Source organism: Camelus dromedarius, chromosome 2 (genome assembly GCF_036321535.1).
Source record: "Camelus dromedarius isolate mCamDro1 chromosome 2, mCamDro1.pat, whole genome shotgun sequence".
NCBI classification, from domain to species: domain Eukaryota; kingdom Metazoa; phylum Chordata; class Mammalia; order Artiodactyla; family Camelidae; genus Camelus; species Camelus dromedarius.
In genome coordinates this window covers 77,597,692-77,620,263 of record NC_087437.1, presented here as the reverse complement: position 1 = coordinate 77,620,263, position 22,572 = coordinate 77,597,692, and the positions used below count along the sequence as shown (strand labels likewise).

Genomic DNA, 22,572 nt, shown 5'->3' with positions numbered 1-22,572 from the left:
ACCAGAGGGAAAAAAATCCAGTCTAGTTTAAGCATAATAATTCAGAATAGGCACATCCGATGTGACATATTCAAATCAAAGAACTACTTTGTCACTTGTGTTCATTTTTCAATTACCGGGTAACATCAGAAGGGCTGTTCTCATACTGAAATACAAATGAAAAGGATTTTCAATCTTTGTTAAGACTATGAATGGAATCAAAGAGTTTTCATTCTTATAATTTGAAAAAACAGCACAAAACTAGTAACCTGTCAAATAAAATAAAAAGGTCCTGGAGTTGCAAGAGAATACATAAAATTATTTACACCAAAGCTATTAAAATATTAGCATTTTGTTCTAATTTAACTTAAATTGGTAAATTAAGATGACAGATATATATGCATGGTTGTTTCATATATTAATGAAGTCTTTACAGAAATGTCAAACCTTCTGTCTCTTGTGAATATTACCTATAGTTGAAAAAATGCAGTTTAATTAAATAAAACAATTCTTTCTCCTATGAAGTTACAATGCAGATTGTTAATTTTCCTCCAACAACAAAAGAACTTAAAATGATGAAACAATAGAAGTAGATAATAAGAGAGCTTTTTAAGTCTTTAAAGGTAGAGTCCATTATTTTTATGGCTAAAATTCTCTGGCTAAATAAAAAAGAATGAAAATGCATAAAACAATTATCTAAAAAAATTCAAGTATTTTACTCATCCATGTGAATAAATAAACAAGCCAACATTTTTTTTTTAACAGTTATTGCTAAAGGAGTTTACCTTGATGATGCCAATGAAAAATACCAAAATAGAAACAGAAACCTACCCTCACCAACTTTAGGACCATCAACCAGTTTGCAAGACATTGGAGGTACATGTGGATCCAAAGCTGTTTGTGAACCGTCATGAATGAATCTCAAGATAAATCTGTTTCATTGATTTTTTTTTTTTTAATCTTTATGACTGCAATTTTGAAGCACCTTCTGTAGAGGGAGCAAGAGGCCTTTGGTATATGAGCCATCAAGCCCAAAATAACTTTCTCATTTTGATTTCTTTACTAGTTAGAATGAAAACAATTTTAAGGGATTTTGTCTGCCCATTACAAGAGACATTTTGAAAAACCGAAAGGTTTTCAAATTTCAGCTGTATATCTGAGTGTCCAGGAAGTTCAGAGATGAAAGAGAAATCTCTAAGATTTTTCAAAAGTATATTTTAACCTGCCTTTGAAGATCTTCTCAAGATTGATTTTTGAATTCTTGTTTGAGTGACCTTTGGAATTCAGGTGACAGTTTATGGTGAGATGAGAGCACAGTGATACAGTGACAGGAAGTCCACTGTCACTGCCCAGAGCACATGCTAATAGCCTTATTAATAACCTAAAGGTTACACCTACTGTGGTGTATGTAACCTCAGGAGACGTACATTCCAAACGAGGACCAGTGAGTGTGGACTGCAAAATGGTGACTTGATGGGAATTAGAGCAGGAGTTTCACACACTAACTTTTCACAAATTCTTATAAACATGGATGTAAACTGAGCTAACTCAAGGACCAGAATGGGTTCTATTACCAAATAAAATTCATGAGAAAAACACATACCCTTTTTATGTCCTAATATACTTCCACGCATAATGAATTTTTTTTCTATACAATTCAAGCATTGGCTGTACAAACGAAAAAGACTTATTGACCAAATATTCAACAACCACATCAATGTCAGGAATGTCCTATCTGCCTGGTGCAGCTTAATTCCAAAGAAGCATGGCACTGCGACATAAGAACAGACAACTGAAATCACATCTGTCCTGGCTGATCCTATATTTTTTCTCCAATGATAAATATTTAATCAGGGTAATTCCCCCTACTCTTTAGCTCTGCTGCAAATCAACAGAGTATTCCTGAAGGAAATGAAAAGCAAAGCCCACCTAAAAGTTCATGGAATTATAAGGGCTTACTGCTAAAATTTACTAGTCACAGATAATTAGCTTAAATGGATTTTAGTGAATTGTATCTAGAAGTGAAAACTCTTCGAGTGGCATTTGTTGTATATCTAAGTCTGGAAAAAAATGCTTCAATATCCCATTTATCACCATTTTAATAAAGTTCTAAAGAGTCAGATTTAATTTTTCTTACTATATTTTTAATGCAAACTTTTAATATCAGTATAATATTCTAGTTAGATAAAAATAAAGCAAATTTATAAGAACATCATTCCAGTGCATTTTATTCAGTAGTACGTAAATTTTTATACAAAATTATCTTACTTAGTCCTGAAGGGGGAAATAAGAGCAGTGTCTGTCATTAAAAAATAGGAATGTAAACATAGACTCTGGGTGATTATGTGCAAATGTAGGTTCATCATGTTTAACAAATGTACCACTATGGGGGAGTGTGCAGATGATCAGGAAGGCTGGGCAGGTGTGGGGGTGCAGTTATATGGGAAATACCATATTTTCTCAATTTTGCTGTGAATCTAAAACAGCTCTAAAAAATAGTCTTAATAAAAAAAAAGATGAGGAAGGCACAATTAAAGAAGTTGTATATAAAATACCAAAAGAAATCTCAATTAAGGTAAATAATTACACCATTTGTAATTATATATGGGATTTTTTCTTTTCACAAACTCATTCAAATAGTAGGTTCCACTTTACCTGCAACTAGAAAAGCGGTAAAAGGAATTCATTTAAGAATTTTCATTAGCTATCAGGGATGTTTACTTTTGATAGTAGAGAAAATATGTAACTTATGGTACATGGGAAAATGTTCAGTCATTGATTTAGCTCATGGGAAATTTTTAGGATACCAGAGGAATAAAATAGAGCAATTTTATTTGGCTGGTTCCAAGTTAAAGCCGCCAAGTAAACCATCCTCCCATTTACCCCCATTACTTCATTCCCTCTGTATTTCCCTCGTACATGCACAGAGTTCCGCACTGCGGCTGTCATTCCTGAGTTCACGAGCTGGTAACGCACAAGGACACACACTCTTAAAGATAAACAGCCATCCTCCCCACCATCCGCACTTCTTGTTAAATTCACTGTGTGCCAGTTAAACCTTTGGTGAGAAACACACCCACTTTCTGCTGTGCACACTTGAAACAAACCAAGAATGTACTTTCTAATGCTGCTCTCAACTAGTGATGTTTGCATCTTCGAACTCACGGCTCGTGGACGCACTCCTCTGCAGCCTTGTGCATTCTTGGTTTGAGAGGCATATAGAATCAGAGGGCTGACTTTCTGCATGTCCCATTAGCTTTACCTGATACAACTTATACCCCAGACATCACCCTTCCCAAGTACTTTTCTTTCCTTCATTTGAGCAATTCCTGATACTTTGATTAGTTCATCAACTTTTCCAGAAACAAAATAAAGTAGAATCATCCATCTTTACTGTCTACAGATGAACCTCCTGTGACACTGTCCCACAGTCACTGTCTTTGAACTTTAACCTTTCCTATTATGTGTATTTAGGAAGTGTACCTCCAGCGACATAATTTTTTCTATAAATTCGTCTGTGTCTCCTCTATTTCTGTCCTAATCGCAAAACGCTTAAGGACAGGCCCTGAGTCAGCCAAGGCCTGGCACGGTACATGCCCCGCAGAGCTCTCTCAAGGTTTTAGACGAAAAGAATGAGAGGCTGTTGGGGAGATACATGACCAAGCTGTTGAGGGAAAGAAAACAATCATTTTTAGGATACCTTCAGAATCTAGAAAAACATTTAAAATATATTATTTTGCTTCTTTTCTACATGTAACGATCTTTATTTAATAATCTCTGAAGGTAATTTTTAAAAATATCTCTTATCAAAATCTAATCTTCAGCACCTGCCATATACATTAGTCTGCATTTCTTGTATTAGCTATCCCAATCTTAACGGGGAAAAGAACTAATGCAGAAGAATCACAGGCCAGAGAAGTGGTAACACCAAATCTGAGTGTATCTGAAATGATGACTGAGCATGTGCCACGTGTAAGTCACTTCCCCAGTATCTCTGAGTCAGTTTTATAAATACATGTACTAATTCTGAGGAATCTTTCATAACATCAAGAAGAATCAGTGTGGTATATTATTAGGTTGAGTACAAGCTTTAATATAAGCTATAGTTATAAGCATTTTCACTGACTTGTTTTTAAGTTGCAGAAGGAAATTTTAAGTTAATTTTTAAGTTAACTTATTTGGGACCCATATTCATTTCTAACACTTTTAGGGGGCAGCTTCAAGATAGATGTTCAGGAAACTTACATTTTTTGAGAATCTAACTTTCCAATACATGTTGAACATTAAAAACTTCATGATGATATTTAAAGTGGCAATATTTACAATCACCAATAACTGTATACAACCCAAATGTCCCTCAGTGGAAGGATAAACAAACCATAGTTTGTTTTTACAATGGAATACTTACTCTGAGCAATGAAAAAGGTACAAACTATTGATACACTTCACAATGTTGGTGAATATCAAACACATTGTGCTAAGCAGAAAGAAGCCAACATCAAAATTTAAACTCAAAAATTACTGTATGATTCTATTTATATGTCCTGGGAAAAGCAAAACTATATGGACATAAATCAGATTGCTAATTTCCATGGGTTTAGGGTAAAGGGAGAAACTGACAGAAGGCACAGGGATTCTTTCAGAGTGATGGAACTGTTCTGTATCTTGATTGTGATGGTGATTACATGAATATGCATTTGCCAAAACTCACAAAACTGTATGGGGTGAATTTTAGTGTACATAAATTATGCTTTAACAACTGGAAAATTTCACTTTAAGGTTAAAAATTCATTTTAATTCATTTAAGATATTCCAGATAAGCATGTACGCTTAATATCCCTAGTGGCTTTCAAATTATTTATCTAATTCCATTTGAGCCTACAAAGAAATGACAACAGAAACACAAGAAATGCTTGGACCTGGTGGAATATGCCAAGATGCCCTCACTTAATGTGAAAGTAAAATCTCATTTTAACTCTACACATTTTCCATGAATGGCTCAACCTGTTCATGGAAAAATGGAGACTATACAGTAGATCATGTCTCCATGGGACAAAAGAGAGACAGTATCAGTAACAGAACTTAGATCGCATATTTAAATAGAATCCAGTGGCTCATATTTCTGTTTAAGGCTACCTAATTATTTGTGATCCTAAATCAGTTTTATGGTAAATTACAAGTAACAGATTTGTCAGACTACTGGGATTAATGTTAATATCGGTTTTCATCTTAGCTTTTAGTCAGAGAAAATGAAAGATCAGTGGCATTTGTGGCATCCCCTCACCCCGATTACAGCCCTCCTCCAAAGGTCACTTTCCCACAGAGGAAGAGAGGGGGATTAGAATTCTCTCTGAATTTAGAAATTACAACACTAAAGTGAAAAGGAGAAAAACAGTGCCCATGATATTTACTCTGTACCCTCTCCACACACTATTGCTCCTTCTGCTGAGGCTAGTTTAAAATGAAATAAATACTTGCAGCCCTCAATTCTTTTCACCAGTGTGTCAGTAAGTAGGTTCTAGGGACTCACTACAACACATCAGAAAACCTACGCTAGGATGGCCAAGCTGCTCTGCAGGAGATGTGAACAAAACTTAATTTATAAATCAATAAGAATATGCAGAAAAAATAAAGTCTGAGTTTCAAAGACTGAGTCATTTCAGTAGGTCAAGACTGAATGCACAAGCATTTCTACATGATACATCAATGAGAGAAGAGTGCCCCAGCAGTCATAATGAACAAATTGAAAAGAAGGACCCATCCCACAGCATCCTGCATCTGTCATGTCAATCGTTCCTTACAAAGGACTGCTGTCTTCAATAATGGTGCATCTCCCCAAGGTCAAACAAACAAAAATAGTGCATCATCTTTGCAAGTCTTTAAAAGACTTTAAGGTACTAGAAGGAAAGCTGGTTCAAAAGTTGATAAAAGAACATCCCTGTTCATTCACTAGGGTTAAGAGTGCTCTTAATTATAGCTTCATCTGCCACTTAAAAGTTTTCTACCATATTTTCTTATCTTTAAATCAATATTAATTTCTTATCATTGAACATAAACAGGGTTGGTGTAAAACTGAAGTGCACATTGTCTACACAAATTCTTAGGTGAACAATAACAGAGAATGTTTTCCTGCTCTTCTGCCATTAAGCGTAAATAACAGAGCCCGGTAGGTACTGTATCAAAGATGAAAATTTTCCATCAAGTTTATTTCCCTTCAGTTTTTAAGAATTAAAATGTGATGTTTGTTTTAATAACTCCTGTGGCTTAGTACTTTTTTTCCTCTTCTTTCTCTGTCTTTCACTCCTCAGTCAAAAACAAAACAAATACTTCCCCTCTCCGATGAATCTGAACCAGCACTTCGGTCAAATCAGCCCAGTTTTATCATTTTGCACTTCTCTACAGACCATCTCAGCCGTGGTTTTAAGACAGCCACCCTCAGGTGCACACCTGCAGGCCCGGACGCCGGTGCTGTCTGTGCTGTCTGGGGGGGTGGACCTCCTGGGTAGCTCACTGGAAGGTGGTAGTGGTTGAGGCTACATTCACAAATCCTCATTTCTAGTCTGTTTTCCCCAGCAATTTGGTATATAAAGGGAGATTATGGTCATAAAAGATAGACAATGTATACTAAGATTTTACTACACAGAAATGTTCTAAATATGCTTTCTACAATATCAACATTACAGGGGTAAATGATACCGTTTTAACGGTGTTATTTTAATATCTATTTCTATATTGTTTAAAAAATATTACAGGATTATATTCATATGCCTAAGAGTGTAATTAATCTACCAAATTTGGGCAGTGGGCATGTGGAAATGAATTTATCAACTTTAGATAGAACCTACGGAAATAGGTACTCGGATACAATGTAAAGTTTAAAGCTTAGATGGTACATCCAACTGTCCCTTGACGTCACTTTGGATGTGTGTGCTTAACAGGCATCTGAAACTCAAAAGATCCATAAATTTTACCACCTCTGCTGCCTTCCCATACCTGCTCCTTCTATCTTCTCCCTATCTTTGGTAAATGGCACCAACGCATTCATCCAGTTTCTTTAGCCAAAAACCCATACAAGAGTCATCCCTGACATATCACCTCACAGACATCCAGTTTATTAACAGGTACTGTACTGTTGGGTCAAGATACAACCCGAAGCTGACCATGTAACTCCATCGCTATCATTCCAGTCAAAGCCCTGACTGTACCTGACTGGTCCACCACATCAGATGACTGCACTCTCCATTGACTTCCCTGCTCCCACTTCTGCTGTCCTAAAGACAATTCTTCACATAGCAGCCAGTGAAACTCTTTAAAAACACAAACCAGCATCATGTAACATTGATCAAAACCTTCCGACAGTTCCTAAAACTAACCGGAGTCCTTACCGTGCTCTAAAGGCAGTACACGATTTAGCTCCTGCAAGATCTTATTCAGCTCCAGCCCCCCTGCCCTTCTTGTTGTTCTTCAGGTACTTCAGATATGCCGAAAGGATCCACCTGCCTCACTGTTTTGCACTCCAGTTCTCTTTTTTTTGTTTTTTGCTCAGACCACCTCATGGCTTGCTCTCCTGCTTCTTTTGGGTTTCTGTTCAATGACCTTTCCTGATGACCTTACCTAAAGTGTAAACCTGCCTATCACTACCCCTTTCCCTGCTTTATTTTTCCTCCTGGCATTACCACTACCTGACAGTATACTTGAGTTACTTGTTCCCTTTTGGCTTGCCCTAACTAGAGCACGAATCCCAAAGAGGATAGGATTTTATCTTGTTCACTCTGAATCTCCAGTACACACGGCTGAATGAAAGTATGATAGGCAAAATCTGGATTCTCTACGCATTGAGCTTAAAATATTAGCACCCTATCTATCGGTTTAGAAAAAATACAAAGATCAACGCCACCACCTCCAACCACAAAAAACCCTTTCTACAAAAATATGAATAGTGATTCACGTGTATTTGAAAGCTTAAGATTAACATGTCAAAAGGTCCATTTCTAAAAGACAAGGCACAAGAAAAATATTTGTCTAAAACAAAATTGGCATTCTTCAGCATTCCAGAACATTATCTCACCTGGAAGTAATTATTCCATTATTATGATAATTCCTTTGCTTATTTGCCAATATCTTGTGTCAAGTAAAATAAATATTTTTAACTGTTTCAGGTTTCATTTTGTTTAGTTTCAAAAGATCAAATTATTTCAAGATAAATATAATTTAGTAAAAATTGACACTACATGTAAAAATAATCCACATAATTTTTTTCATTCTTCCCCTAAAAAATTACAATCACCCATGTTTCAAGCTGTTATTTAAAAATTTATAGCTGAATGTCAATCAACTTGGTTAAGGCCAAGTTTTTAAGAAAAATAAGTAAACTATTTAAGAAAAATAAGTAAATCCATACATACTAGTACAATTTCAGCTTACTTTTACTACAGAATATCTAAAAAAAATAAATTCAATATTTTTCTAGGTCTCCAGGTAAATTACACAATAAAAGTCACATAATTGCAAACACACTATTTTACAAGAAAGTAAACACTATCAGAGTCACCTCTTCTATCAGTATAATGGGAATCAGAGTAATCAAATAATTTACCAATACACTTCAATGAATATTTATAATAACACAGTATAGATTTAAAGGTAAATGTTAGCTTTGACATTACTGAATTCAACATTGGGATTTTCAACATTTGTGAGAACTGTCAGGGTCTATGTTGGGTGGCAATTTGTTTTGTTTTGTGTGTTTTGGTTTGTTTTTCTGGCTTTGGCCTAATTTTGAAACATGCACTAAGACAGACCCTAACATGGAAACAGGTACCTGAGCAACCAATATCCCTATTTCACTGAGTGACATTTTGCTAAGACTATTCTGTGCCCCTACAGAGCTCAGTGTCTTTACTCACTGTACTCTGGTTAAACACTCTAATGAAGCTGAGGTAGACAAGACATCAAAATCAAAGCAAACTCAGAGCAGGAATCCAACTTACACTGGCTTCAGAAATGGTATGCAACCAACTATAAATGAACATTCACGTTTCCAAGTACTTCATATATAATTAACACTAAGGATGACAGCCCCTTAAAATAACATATATGGAACCTAAAAAGTTGAAGCTCGAAAGGATTTTAGAGATCATTTAAGATAAACAGACGGAAAAAGTGAAACCTAAGGCAGTTACCTTTTTCAAAGACAGACAAATACTTAATGCTGGAGTAACGTCTGGGACCAAATGTGATTTTATTTTAATGTTCACAATTACATGCTGGTTTCATAATAAATACAGTGCAGCATAAATGATTAAGAAAAATGCTTATTAAAATATTAAGCAACAAAGGAAGGCATGAAATTATCTCTACAATGTAATCTAAATCACATAACAAATCTAAAGTGAAAAAATGTCAAAATGTTAAAACTCTGGGCACTGATAGTTGCAGTATGTATATGCTTGTATTTAATTTTTTCCTTTTTATATATTTGCCATATTTTCTAAACAACTGCTACCTATATGGCAAAATAAAAAATAAAATGGAGAGATAAACATGCCATTAATATATAAAAATAGATAAGAAATAAATTTCTTCTGTATAGCACAGGGAACTATATTCAGTATCTTATAATAAGCTTTAATGAAAAAATATGAAAACAAATATATCTGTGTGTGTATGTATATACGTGACTGGGACACTGTGCTGCACACCAGAAACGGACACACTGTAACTGACTATATGTCAATAAAAAAACCAAAAACCAAAAAAATAAGCCGTTAAAAGCCAACACTTCTATTGTTAACTATTAATGTGCAGTACAAAACAGAAAACTAATTTGCTGTTACCAATTCACTGTTAAAGTATTTCTCTGGTTAAGCAAAGCAACTGCATTGTTTCTGAGGCAAAAAATCAAGAGTAAATTAGGAGAAAGTATATCCACATGCATATATAAGCTTAAGTATTAGAAAAATATCAATAAAATGCATCTTTCTATGCATTTGTTGTTCTTTATTTACAGAATTAAGCACTTAGTATTAACTATGAATGAAGCGAACTGTAACCCCTGCTTCTTATCCCACTTGCCAATATGAATTTAATAAACAGAATGTAAAATTTTTATCTCTAATTAGCAAGATTTCATTTACTTCATTTTCTGATGTTCTCTGAATCAGCAGCTTAGATGTTTTAATTATATACACATATATCCAGAGTTCATGCGAGGCTACAGCATCATGTTATCACTGATGTAGATCCTACTACACAGAGTATGTGCATTTGCCTCTAACTTCTATGTCTGCTACATATCCAGCAGCACCAAGAAAAGTGGCCACTGGAGAACCGTCCCATTAGGTTAGTTTCCCACTGTTCCCTAAATGATGTCCAATTTCACACTCTTGCTTTTTCTCATGCACACCTTTCCCCAATTGTGCCCATCCTCCATGACTCAGGAAATTTCCATCCTCTCTATAAAACATCCTTGACTTACCAAGTCTTTAACAGCCATTCCTCCAAGCTTATATAAAAACTAACAAGTCAGATTCATACAACTTACTGTATAACGTTCTCTTATAATTTCATGTATGCTAACTATTTTAAAGCAGACTGTCAATTTCTTGGAAGCTGGTATTCAGCTTCTCATTCTCTTGCGTTCAGTGATCAGCAGAGGAAGGAGTGAAGGTGCTCTAAGACTTTCAACTAGAAAAGGGGATCTTAGCAGATAATAAAGTCAACCAACCAAGCAACCAGGTGTTCTCAGTATACTCACTAAACAGCTAACAAAGTAAGGTGTTAAGGGAGAATCAGAGTTGATAAGAAAAGGGTTTTACCCTGCAAATCTTATCTTTTTAATGTGGAGAGGCACTTTTATATTAGAGAACAGTAGCACAAAGTGCATAATTAAATGTGTACAAAATAAACTCTAGGAGGAGGAAGGAGAACCATTATGACTGAAGTCACAGAAGATTTTATAAAGAAACAGAGCCTGAGACATGGATCTTTAGAATAAAGATTCTGAAAAGTGGTGCACAGGAGGCAACAGCATGAAAGACTCACAAAACCAGAGGGGGAAAAAATCAAGACAGGACTGGAGGGAAAGCATTAGGAATCACTGAACGATGTTTTAGTTGGGTAAAATTCTGTGGATCTTACTGATAGCAGGAGAGCACAGAATTAAATTAGAAGGCAGGAAAGAACAATGCTGGGTTTTGAGTAGGAAAGTGGTCAGAAAGCAGAATTTAAATTACATCAGGTGTGTGAACTAACTATACTGGAGGAAAGACAGGCAGCTTGATTTAATATAAAGAGGAAAATGGGAATCAGGAGACTCGGCTTCACCCTGGTTTGATGTGGGCAGGTAACAGCACTGGCCTGACGTGCCTCTTGTGCCCCACTTTCAAGTGAGACACCTCGGTTAACTCGTTTTTCTAGCTTTATAAGCCATCGATATTAGTTCTGAGATCATATCATATGATCAGGTACAAACCTCTTTCAGTTGTCCAGTTATGAGGCAAAACCAGGGCAATAGGGGAGATTAGCTGGATGTAAAAAAACTTTAAAAGTCAACAGGATTTTAGTGGCTGAATGGATTTGAGAGATGAGAAGACTGGAAGAGCCACAGATGATTTTATGATGTCAAACTGGGTATTTGGGACAGACATGACACCTCTGAGGAAGAGAGGTGAATTGGACGGAGAGCTCACGGCGCTACTCGAGCTTCGTCTTGGATGCTGGGAGGACTTAGCATGTAAAGCAACAGAGAGAAAGCGATCTTAGCATGTTGGGAAGTCTCTTCAATGCTGTAGTTAGCAGCAAAGAATCAGAAAGGATCTTGATTTCTGGTGCTTTACTTTCTAAATCCAGCTGGATCATTCCCACCGATGCATTGCTAGTCACCCCGTACTTTCCGTCCTGAGACACTCAAAACCACTACTTACAACATCTCTACGCACGGACAAATAATCTCCAAATTCAATACAACTCACTTGATGCTGGGAAGAAGGGTGGCAGCTGGAGGGGGAGGAGAAAGCCGGGGAGGAACGTCATACTCTTCACTCCCCAGGTGACCATTGGAAAAGACCTGAAAGGAAATCAAAGGGTTAGTTTAGAATTTAATTCTTGGGGGACCTTAAAACAACAGCAGCTCTTAGACAACCTATAATTGTGAAAAGAACATATAAGTTGTTTATTTAAACAAGTGAAATACAGCATTTACTTAGGAGTTAGGAGCACCCTAGTGATTATTCACCACCACCCAAAGTAGTACCAAGTTACGTGAAAAAAATGCAACATGGTTCTTAAACATACTGATAGGAAATGCTGTAATTTCTATAAATCAGATGGAGACAGCTAAATAAATGAATAGCAGAAGTCTCCAAACATGATCAGTTTTTATTGAAAAATTAGCATCTCTGTAAGGATTCAGTAAAGAAAAACCAGCACCGGTGCGATTCTTATTTCAATCCCTCCCAAATGAAACTGTTCTGAATTGTGTCTCGCTGAGATTAAAGAGAACATTTGTAAACTTCTCAACAAAACCGAACATGAGTACAATCAGAAATGCCTTTGGTTCTTTCAAGGATGAAGCTTCAGCACTACTGGTAACTAGAGACCTGGTCCGGCTTTCTAAATGCAGGCCATTTTAAATACAATTTTTAGTGTGGGAACAACACAAATCAAAACTGTTACCTTGCCTCTAAGGCACCACAGAGAGCCAGTGTCTGATTACTCAGAATTCGGAAATTTTGATTCAGGTTGCTCAGTTACATTACAGGAACTGTAACCGTCTGAACAACTGCTCTTTACCAATCCAATGACTTAAATTAAAGCAGTTTAAAAGGAAAAAAAGAGAGTAACTTTGCCAAGACATATTTACAAGAAAAAATTAAACATATTTAAAGACCTTTAAGTAATCATTAGAGTTTTATCATTAAGTTCTTTTCCAAACTCTTATTAGTTCATATTTAAAAGTTGGGGGCCAATTTGGGGCAAAAAGGATGAAATATAACTTTAATAGTCCTACATAACCCAATCAATGACCTGCCAATTTCTTCCCTGCCACTGCCCATCATAGTTCTAAAACGGTATTGAAGCTTTAGAATGCACAGTGAAAAAGCTGTATCCTTCTCTATCAACTTAAAATAAGAAAAGAAACATGTTTAAAAAATACATTTGAAATATGTCAATATTTGTATTTCAAAGCTACACAATATAAATTTTATAGCATTAGTTTCACTCGAAAGATCAGTCCTATGCTATAGCTCTGAGTTCTTTTTTTGTCTCCCCTCATTAGATTCAATACACTACAGACACACTATGACAAAAAGATATTCTTAATTTTATCTTAGGTTTCTGACTAAGGACCAAATAAGAGAACAAGACAGAGTTTTTTGAACTTTGTTGGAGAGAAGAAATTTCTATGTAGATATTAATTACTGTAAAGCTCAAGAAAACCTTTAACATAAAAAATTCCCTTTCAACCAACAAATACATGTATCAAACCACAAATGCTCATTGTGATAATGGGGCATAAAAAGTCGTCCTTATTTGGAGTCCTGTGCATGGTGCTGAAATGGATACAAAGTAACATTTCTGTAATCAAATCTCCTTGATGTTTCTGACACAAATACATTTAAAATTCATTTTGGAAAATGTAACATGGGTATTATATACAATTATTTATTTTATTATGAGCACGTATCTAATATACTTTGATACCTAATAAAATGTCAGCAGTCATAAAGTAAAAGGGAGATACAGGGATAGTAGTTTCTGTTGTATTAGTTCTACATGAGTCTCCTTCAGGATAGACTCTGATTTCTTCATTTTATAGGACATTCCTTCAATGCTTTACACAAAGTAGGGCTTGAATGAATATTGACTGCTGACTGGCTTACATTATACATGTGTGCAAACAGTAGAGGACCTAAATATGCTGGTACTAAAGTGATGTTCATATTTCTGCTCATCCAAAGTGACTGGACGACAAGATTTAATATTATTTCGTTCTGAACTCCAAGTTCCCACCTGCACCCATTTCATTAAACCTAAAATCATTTCACCTGCCATTACCTGAGGGCACGCACTAAGTCACAACTTTCTGAGCTAAAAATAAATCTTTTACGTTCTCTGGAAATCTGAAAAGCCTGTCTGCAAATAGGGAAAAACAACCTCAAATGTGCAGACTGACAGTAGCAACTGAAGCAGTGTACACTGAACTCTCAACAAAAGCAACATTTTTTCTTCTGCCTTCCTAGCTCGCTGTCCCAAATTTACCACAGTTCCACAGGGAATACTATCAACTTGAATATTCTGGTCCTACCACTCTGCTGCCAAAAAGCTTTAAAAGCTCTCATCTGTCTACCACACTAGAGATAACTTAGTGTGTGACACATTCCCTAACTGCTTTCAGTTTGCCTTGCCATAGTTTCACCCACCGAGTTTACTCTCTCTGTGTGCCCCACAGTCTGTCCTCAGCCGGCTCCCTGCCCCATCCGTATCTTCCCACCTCCCTGCTCTTCCTTCTGGTCATATCTACAAAACAACACCTGCCAACCTTTTAATGTTTATAGCCAGTGACCCTCCTGCAAAAAGCTTTCTTTATTCCTTCTTTTACCCTGCATCTCAAGTAGAATGTTTTTTCCCCCATGGGGATCCCACATTATATCTTCCAGATGCTTCTCCTATGCCTTGTCTCTTAGTTAATCGTATATGTGTCTTACCCTCGCTAGACTGTGCTTTACTCATTTTGTATTCACCACAGTACCTTGAACATCCTCAATACTCATTTAACTGAAAGAGGTTGAAGTAATAAAAATACATTAAGGGAAATTTAGACTTGTGGAAGTATAATCTGAGATACCATATAATGTATTATAAACTCTAGGTTGTCCAAGATTAGTATTTTTCTACATGCCTCAAGATAGCATTTTATCCAAATTTTAAGTTGGAAATGTTTTCTTGTGATTCAATGGTGTCTAGAAATTAAGGTTAAAGCATTTTGGGACCCTTGAGATGCAGGGAAAACAAATACTATTGTGATAATCTTAGCACAATCAAGAAAAACCTTTTTCATGTACAAAATCCCGAACACAACCCCTTTTCCTCATCCCGCACGTGTGAAGCCACACGTGCACCATACTAAAAATATCGCTGTTAATTTATCCTTCGACAACATTAGATTCGAAATGAAACCAGTGTACACAGAGGGCTTATTTTCTGAAAGAGAGCCCCTGGAATTCACAGATAAGTTTAAGGTCATTCATCTAAACATGTGCCTCTCCACCGAAAGAGCAAAAGCCACAATCTCAAAAAGTGGACTCATTTGATGTATTTATCTGGCAACATCTTCAACAGATTATTGTATGCAGGGTTATTTTAGAACAATGTCTCCAGAAGTAACATGACATGTCAGAGATAGGTTTTATCACATAAGAAACAGCAGCATTCTTAATCTTTCAAGAGGAACAAATACAGTTGGACACAGTGTTAGTATCTAGATATAAGGAGATACATTTCAAGTTTCCAATGATATCTGCAAACACTTTAGCGTAAATATTTTCACCTCAGATAATTAAAACAAACAAATCAACAATAACAATATCTAGCCAATAAAATATTTATTAAGGGAACAGGTCAACAATCTGGCTAGAATTTCAGAGAAGGGAAACAGTCCTATAGGAAAGAAATCTATTACCAATAAAATAAAACAAGATAAATAAACCTAATAACTGTTAGCTTGCAGGTTTGTATTGAAAGTAAAGTATTACCTTAGCTAATCTGATTATGCTAGGTGGGAGGGGGAAGAGAAAAGGGAGTAAATGAAAGTCACAGAAAATTCTTACACTTTATTTTAACTATGACTTTGAGGGCTTTTTTCGCAAATGGAGAAATTAGAATTTAATTTACTCTTGTTTCCCTTACAATTTATCCAGTGAAGATGCAAATAAAAAGGCCAAATGGTTCTAACGAATGATGGGAAGTGGCACCCTGACGGAGTACATGAGGTGAAGGGGAGAAGGTCGTCACTCCACTTACACGATGTCTAGTTTCATGAATTCCCCTTGTGGTATTCCAGATGTGCCTGCAGCACTCACCTAAGCTTTCTTATCTTTAAAATGGGAAGATGATATTTAACTTGAGGTGTTTAATGAGAACACAACTAAACAACAGTTGTTACTATGTGACACAAAAATGTATTTGCTTACATTTGGAGAGACTGATGGGTTATATGAAGCTAATACATCAGCCTCCAAATATCTAAGTCCCCATACCCTTTATTCCCATGATAAAAAATTTTAAAACCTGCACACTAGGTATGGAGGGTGAGAATACCCTGTAACATTTACCATCTTCATTAATATGACTCTTTTTAAATCATTTCCTCTTCCTCTTCTCCCCTCTCCTTTGTCAAACCCCCTTACTGTGAATATAGGATCTACCTATAGAAAATTATTACTTTTCTAAAAGAGTAAAAAATCCTATTTTAAACAAGAAAATGACATTTTACCTTTGGCTGAAGGCTAGCGTTGGAAAAATACATGAAAAAGACTGCCCGTACTCCTTGTCGATCACAGATGTCGTCACCTACAAGCCTCTCCTGCCCCTCGCCCACCTCCAACCCCAGCATGAATATACCCTTCTCTCCACTATCATCAGCTTAAGAACTGGAATAACCGGGCAACCCAGTGACTGAGCGCTTGCCAAGTGTCCGTCAGTAGCTGTGCTCAATAAAAGGAGAGAGGCAGGGCTCAAAGAGATGACAGATGATGATTTTGGTTTTTAAATTTTTAAAAATGGACAACTATTTTGAACGAAAATGTCAACTGTGCCAACTTACTCTGAAACTCTATGTCCAGCTGTTATTCCTGGTTTTACTCCAGAATCAAGGGTTTTGGGAATTTAGATGTTTGAAGGGTAACTATTCTAGAAACTATCCATATTCCATTTCATAAAGCAAGGGAAGTAAGTGGAGTTGGGAGCAAAGAGGTAGTAAGTTGCTAGCATCCACAAAGCTTCCATTTACATCACATGTAGATGACCCCGGAGAAAACCTTTACAGACCTTCACACTGATAACAGATAAAAGACCAAAGGTACCCAGATGAGTCACTAGCAAAGAGCTATGGCAAACCACCACGACTCCCCCGCTCTGCTCCGAACGCATGCTACCCAGGCTACTGCTATCACTCCTGACCCACCTTCCCACGTGTGGCATGTATGTACACACGCGTGCACACACACCGAGTACCTGTCACGGCTCACACGTCTTTGTTTATTAACTCACCAACTACAAACCATTATTTTGAAGGAACAAAGTCCTCCCCTACAACAATAGCTTAAGGTCAGAAGAGACAGGCACACTTTAATATCACAGTCTTCAAAAGAGGTAAAGCGCCTCCTTCAGCTGACGGAAGATGGCGATGGCTGATCTGAGTCAAAATTATCATGGAAGCAAATACTGGAAAACCTTACAGGACAGCTCTGCCCAGGGTCTGCCAGGAGTTCTAATCACAGTGATTTCTAGCTGCTGCCTCCTTGGTTCCCTGGATGCTTCAATTCCTTCCTGTACATATAAAGGACAGTGATGATACCCTTTTTGCTAGAACTCAACATGTGTGTGTCTCTTCCAGTTTTATGGAGAAAGAGTTTGCTTTGTTAACAATGAGCTGGACTTGGTGTTTTTATGTATGACAAGTTCATTTTTACCTGGCTGCCTAACATGTCCTGTCCCAGGCAACAATTCCAATGATTGACTGATGATATACTATAATTATACAGCTTTTTTTTTTTCAAACTAGAAAGAACTAGAAGTTAAAAAAAAAGCAGTGCTGATTCTGCCACAGTCAACTAATTAATAAGAAAAAAATTGGGGCAGATGAAATAAGGGAAGGTGAAATAAATCTCTGGCAAATTGTGTGGTGTCTTCATATTAAAATTAAGTCATTACTTAGGACTTTCTTCCTGACTTCTTTTAAGTTCAAGTTTTAATGAGCTTCCGATTATTTATAACTTGGAGGTAATTAAAGAGCTGCAGGGAAGCACCACACCAGGCAAGGAAGCACTGCCCGACCTTCTACGCTGCCTCCTATCAGGAGACTAGCAGCCTGTTTAGCTTCTGCTTTGCATATTTCTTACCTTGGCTCCTTCTGAAGGCAAATCATGGCGTCTGTGTTTCCGCAAAAGCACAGGGTCAGAGCCCATTCTGCTGTGCCTTCCGTTCACACTTGAACTCGCTGTGATTCCAGGCTTGGGAGAGCCGTCCCCTAGGGGTCGACATCCCACCGACTGATTTGTCCCAAACACATCCCGAGGGCACCAGGCTTCAAGAGGCATCGGCTGGTCTCTGGAAGGCACACTTTCCACATGATGGAAGTGACGGCTCAGTCTGTTGTCAGGTGGGATTGGGGGCGGTCTCTCAGGGGGAGGGGGAGGGGGGTCTCTTAAGGGAGGAGGTGGTGCTGGGAGTGGTTTATCTTGTTTTCTCACCATGCAAGGAGAAGACTAAAGAGACATAGGAGGGAAAAAAAAATTAAAAGGCATTCCAGGCACTGAAATGACTTCCAGATTGGTGTATCACTGCCTTTGTTTTCTAAGCCATAATAGAGCTTTATTAGATTCCTATGCCAAGTTTTAATGAGCTTCCTTTATCACCAATTAATGAAAATTTTAAAAATTAATGAAAAACTCCAATATATCTCATTAGGATTTCTTTGTAGAAAAAGAACATATAAACTCAAATGTTAGGATTATAAAGACTTTAGGAAAAAGTAGATCAAAATCATACGGTGATTTTCACTGGTTGACATCAAAACAATAATGAGTCATCATATTTCCATGTTTCTATGATTTAAGAGAGTCAGCAGAAACCATCAAAGCTGTTGTTTTACTTTTTTAAAGATCAACTTGATTTGTAATATCTCTGGAAAGTGCTCACCACTGCAAGACAGAGCAACTGACAAGGGCCAAATGTGCTCGGTTTCTGTGTTTCACCAGTTATTACCAGAGCAGTGAACAATCACAAATGATAGAGCAACAGTATTTATAGACCTTACTTGAATTTTATGGATTCTTAAAAATTAGTCTGATTCTTATGTGAAAATATGAAGGTATGAGTTCCTGAATTGCATCTATGTGACTTTCACAGGTTCTATTTTTATTTACATAGTTCATCTGATCAATGATTTGCGCTTTTGTTGTTAGAAAATATTAAAGAAAAAAGGAACGTGTTGTCTGTTTACATAATTCTGACTAAATAACATCCTAAAAAGTCTTAACATGATCCTAAAACCAAGTTTTAACTATGATGGGGAAAAGGCCAATATAACTAAAATACTGTGCTTCCAACAAGCTGTAGACCATAAAGCATTATTACCAAATGGGATTAATGTTTAAAACCTTATATTTACAGTCCTTATAATATCTGGAAAAAATCCGCACAGAATTAAACTATGAGTTTAGATTTACAGATAGAATTATGTCTTTAATACTAAACAGTAATGTAATTACTTTGCAAATACTGAAACTCTTTGTAATTAATTCCTTCAGGTATAAAAAGCACATACAATTCCCTCTTCTGAGTCACCTTGAAACATGGGTGACAATCCATCAAATCTTAAGCCCTTATGCAAATATGCTCCTATAACATTTTTCTTGTCGTGACACTATGAAAATGAGTGTAAAATATTATCTAATGAGAGCATGCAATTTATTTTAATACATACAATGACCTTTTAAATCCATTTTACAGAGTGACTATACCTGCTTTACTGTTTATTTTAGCAGATTTGGGGGCTGTTATACACATGTGCTTGCTCTGAACAATTATGTAACTTTTACAGTAACAAAGTGAGGAATATGAGAGTAGATCTCCATAAACAAAATGAGAGACCCGTCAAAGTTGTTCATAAACAAGAGCACAAGAAATATGAGTGATGGAATCTTAAAAACCCGAGCAATCAATAATCATCACATAAAACTAGTCTCTGGGCTCCTGATAAAGCTGATTTACCTTTGGTGAACCCGTTGGGCTGCCACAGGGAGACCGAACTATGCCTTTCTGAATGAGATCCAGGCGAGGCGGCACTGGTGGCAGGCTGAGGTGTGGGATCTGGAGAGGGTCTGGATGTGGCTTTCTTCTCTGCGCGAGGGGAGAGGAGCCTGGTGATGTGACGGGGGAGTTCTGCCTGTCAGTGCACTAGAGCATAAAAGGAGAACGATGCTATTTATTTGATGGGTAAAGTGTATACCTTTCAGTTCTTGAGACATGTGGTTGTGAGAATGAATCCACTGAACATCTGTTAAAATAAACTCACTCAGTTTACTCTGATTAATAGATGGAAAGCGCTCGCACTGTCCCTCAAGGGCAGTATTATGTAAAGAGTAAGTGGATTCGGTTCTCCTGCGTATTGCAGGAAGGGTCTAGGAAAAGAACAGCAGAAGTGTAGCTTAAAAATAATCAAATGCAGGCATTCTTCTAGAAACTTGTCTTTGTTTTATGAGGAAACCAGAAACACGCAATGCAATAATGCACATTGTTCTTGATTATTTGTATTCTAGTTTTCCTAGGTCTCTGGTTTATGGTACATTCTAGAACTTAGAAGTCATTTCGTTCCATATAAAATATGTACCTGGTGCATAATCTGCTTTTCAGCAAACCAATTAAATCAGACAGGGTTTAAAAAAATTGGTGTATTTAACATAAACAGCTTTACACTCAAATACTTTTCCCCAAGCCTTCACATGGAAAAGAAATTCTCAAGTTAAATGTTCTTTAAAAGCAATTAAATCTGGGAACGTTTGCACTTCTAAAAACCTGATCTATTTCTATGCTGTTACAGGGAGTCCATGTTTTCTGGTAAATAAAACAGCATCAAAAAACCATTAACAAGTACCTTGATCTCTATGTAGGTAATCCTTTCTACTTTTTGAAGTTTTTTGGGTTTTTTGTTTGTTTTTTTTTTAGTGTGACAAAACCTGATTCCTAATTGATATAAAAGCTATCCTAATTATAGTCAGATAGTCTCACTAGGACAGACAATATTCTGTTCTGAAATATCAGGCAGTTTCCTTTTCAAGGCTAAGTTCCCAGCTCTTTGGAGAATTTTTATACCTACACTAATCTAGCATGTTTTGATATTCATCTGTTTCCTAATTGCTAGTATTTATAAAGAGTTTTAAACTTATTTTTAAGTCATTTTCCCCCTAACAATACTCACTTTTACAAGAGTAGTCAGTGTCAACTGACAGTTTAATTTCTACCTTAGCAACAGTGAGAAAGATTCAGCCTTTCTGTCCTTCACTGAAAGTTTGTCTTCATGTCCACTTAGTTACATCATGTGTGGTTTTTTCCTGATTTCCTAAAATTGGAGTTTGATGGTTTTCTGGTAATTAGAATGGAGTTACAGGTTTTTGAAAGTAAGACCATGTTGGTAAAATAACACTGGATCCACATCACATCAAGGGTCCACGCTATCAATGATGCATCACTGGTGATCCTGACCTTGACTAACTGGCTGACATACTGACTGTGAAGGTTTCTACCTTGTGAAGGGACTTACTTTTCCTCCCCCTTCCCTTAATGGACTCCTTGTAAGGAAGTTATTATGTGCAGCCCACACTAAAAGAGTGGGGACTTACGCTCCCCCCTTGTAAAGGCTTTTTAAAAATAAATCTGAGTGGCTAAGCAGAAGTTTCCAGATCATACCTCATGTATACCTGAATATTGTCATGACTTTGCTGAACTGTCAATTCTTTGTCTGTCTCAATAGGTGCCAAATAACTTAAAGTAGATCAGTAAATTTAGATACACTTTTACACGTAAATTTTAAGAAACTTTTCATTAATTTCCCGATTCTTTTTTATATCTCTTACCTTGTGATAAGGCAAAAAAAAATTCAATTGTTACTCAGAAGAAGGAGAAAAAGCAGAAACTATAGGCAGAAGCTGATTTTAATGCAGCCAGTCATTCTTGATAAAATGACAGTTTTACCCCAAAAGTCATGGAGCCTCACATGGTCATGAATTTGAACCTTATGGAGTAAAACCGACACCCAAATGATCACAGACAGAACAGAAAAAAAAAAAAAATCCTGGTGTCAAACTACATGCATCACACTATTACAGCAATTCAGTGAGGGGACGTCACAGGACACCTAACTCTCCATAATTCCCATTAGGGATAATTACATTCTCTGAGAACAAGCGAAACTGTTACCTGATGAAAAAATGCTTTGATGACCTGGTTATTATCCTTTACAAAAAAAGATACAAGAAGCAAAGCTATCCACACAATTCCTACCCTAAATAATTTTTACATATAGGTACAGAGAATACACAGCAGTTCATGCTTTCAGTTACTTGTGGAGAAGTTTTTCAGTGCTAGGTGCATACAATGCAAAGACTGCTGAATGAGACTTGTGCTCCTCCAAGCACTTCTCACCCACAGCTGTCTCTCTGCTTCCCTAATTACCTGGAATAGGAAAGAGAATTCTGACAGAGCAAACAGACCACCGCTGCCCTGAGAATTTGACCTCTGCTTTAATTATCAACAGTCAAGCAGTTACCAAATTCCGAGTATATTTAAATAATGAGATGGACTTGATTTGAA

At 36.7% G+C, this 22,572-nt stretch overlaps 1 protein-coding gene across 7 annotated transcripts in view; it reads right to left on the bottom strand.

The window, feature by feature from the left end:
- The window catches only part of CBLB (Cbl proto-oncogene B), a 259,798-nt gene that overhangs the window by 25,404 nt on the left and 211,822 nt on the right, over positions 1 to 22,572 (bottom strand). For all 7 annotated transcript variants that reach the window (XR_010384605.1, XM_064495746.1, XM_064495759.1 and 4 more), the window contains 3 exons: positions 19,975 to 20,160; positions 18,102 to 18,467; positions 11,952 to 12,046 (listed from right to left, as the gene is read on the bottom strand). Coding sequence is in view for 6 of the 7 variants with exons in the window: in XM_064495746.1 (XP_064351816.1) it covers positions 11,952 to 12,046; positions 18,102 to 18,467; positions 19,975 to 20,160 (647 nt within the window). In the remaining variant the exon portion in view is untranslated. The remainder of the gene's footprint in view (positions 1 to 11,951; positions 12,047 to 18,101; positions 18,468 to 19,974; positions 20,161 to 22,572) is intronic.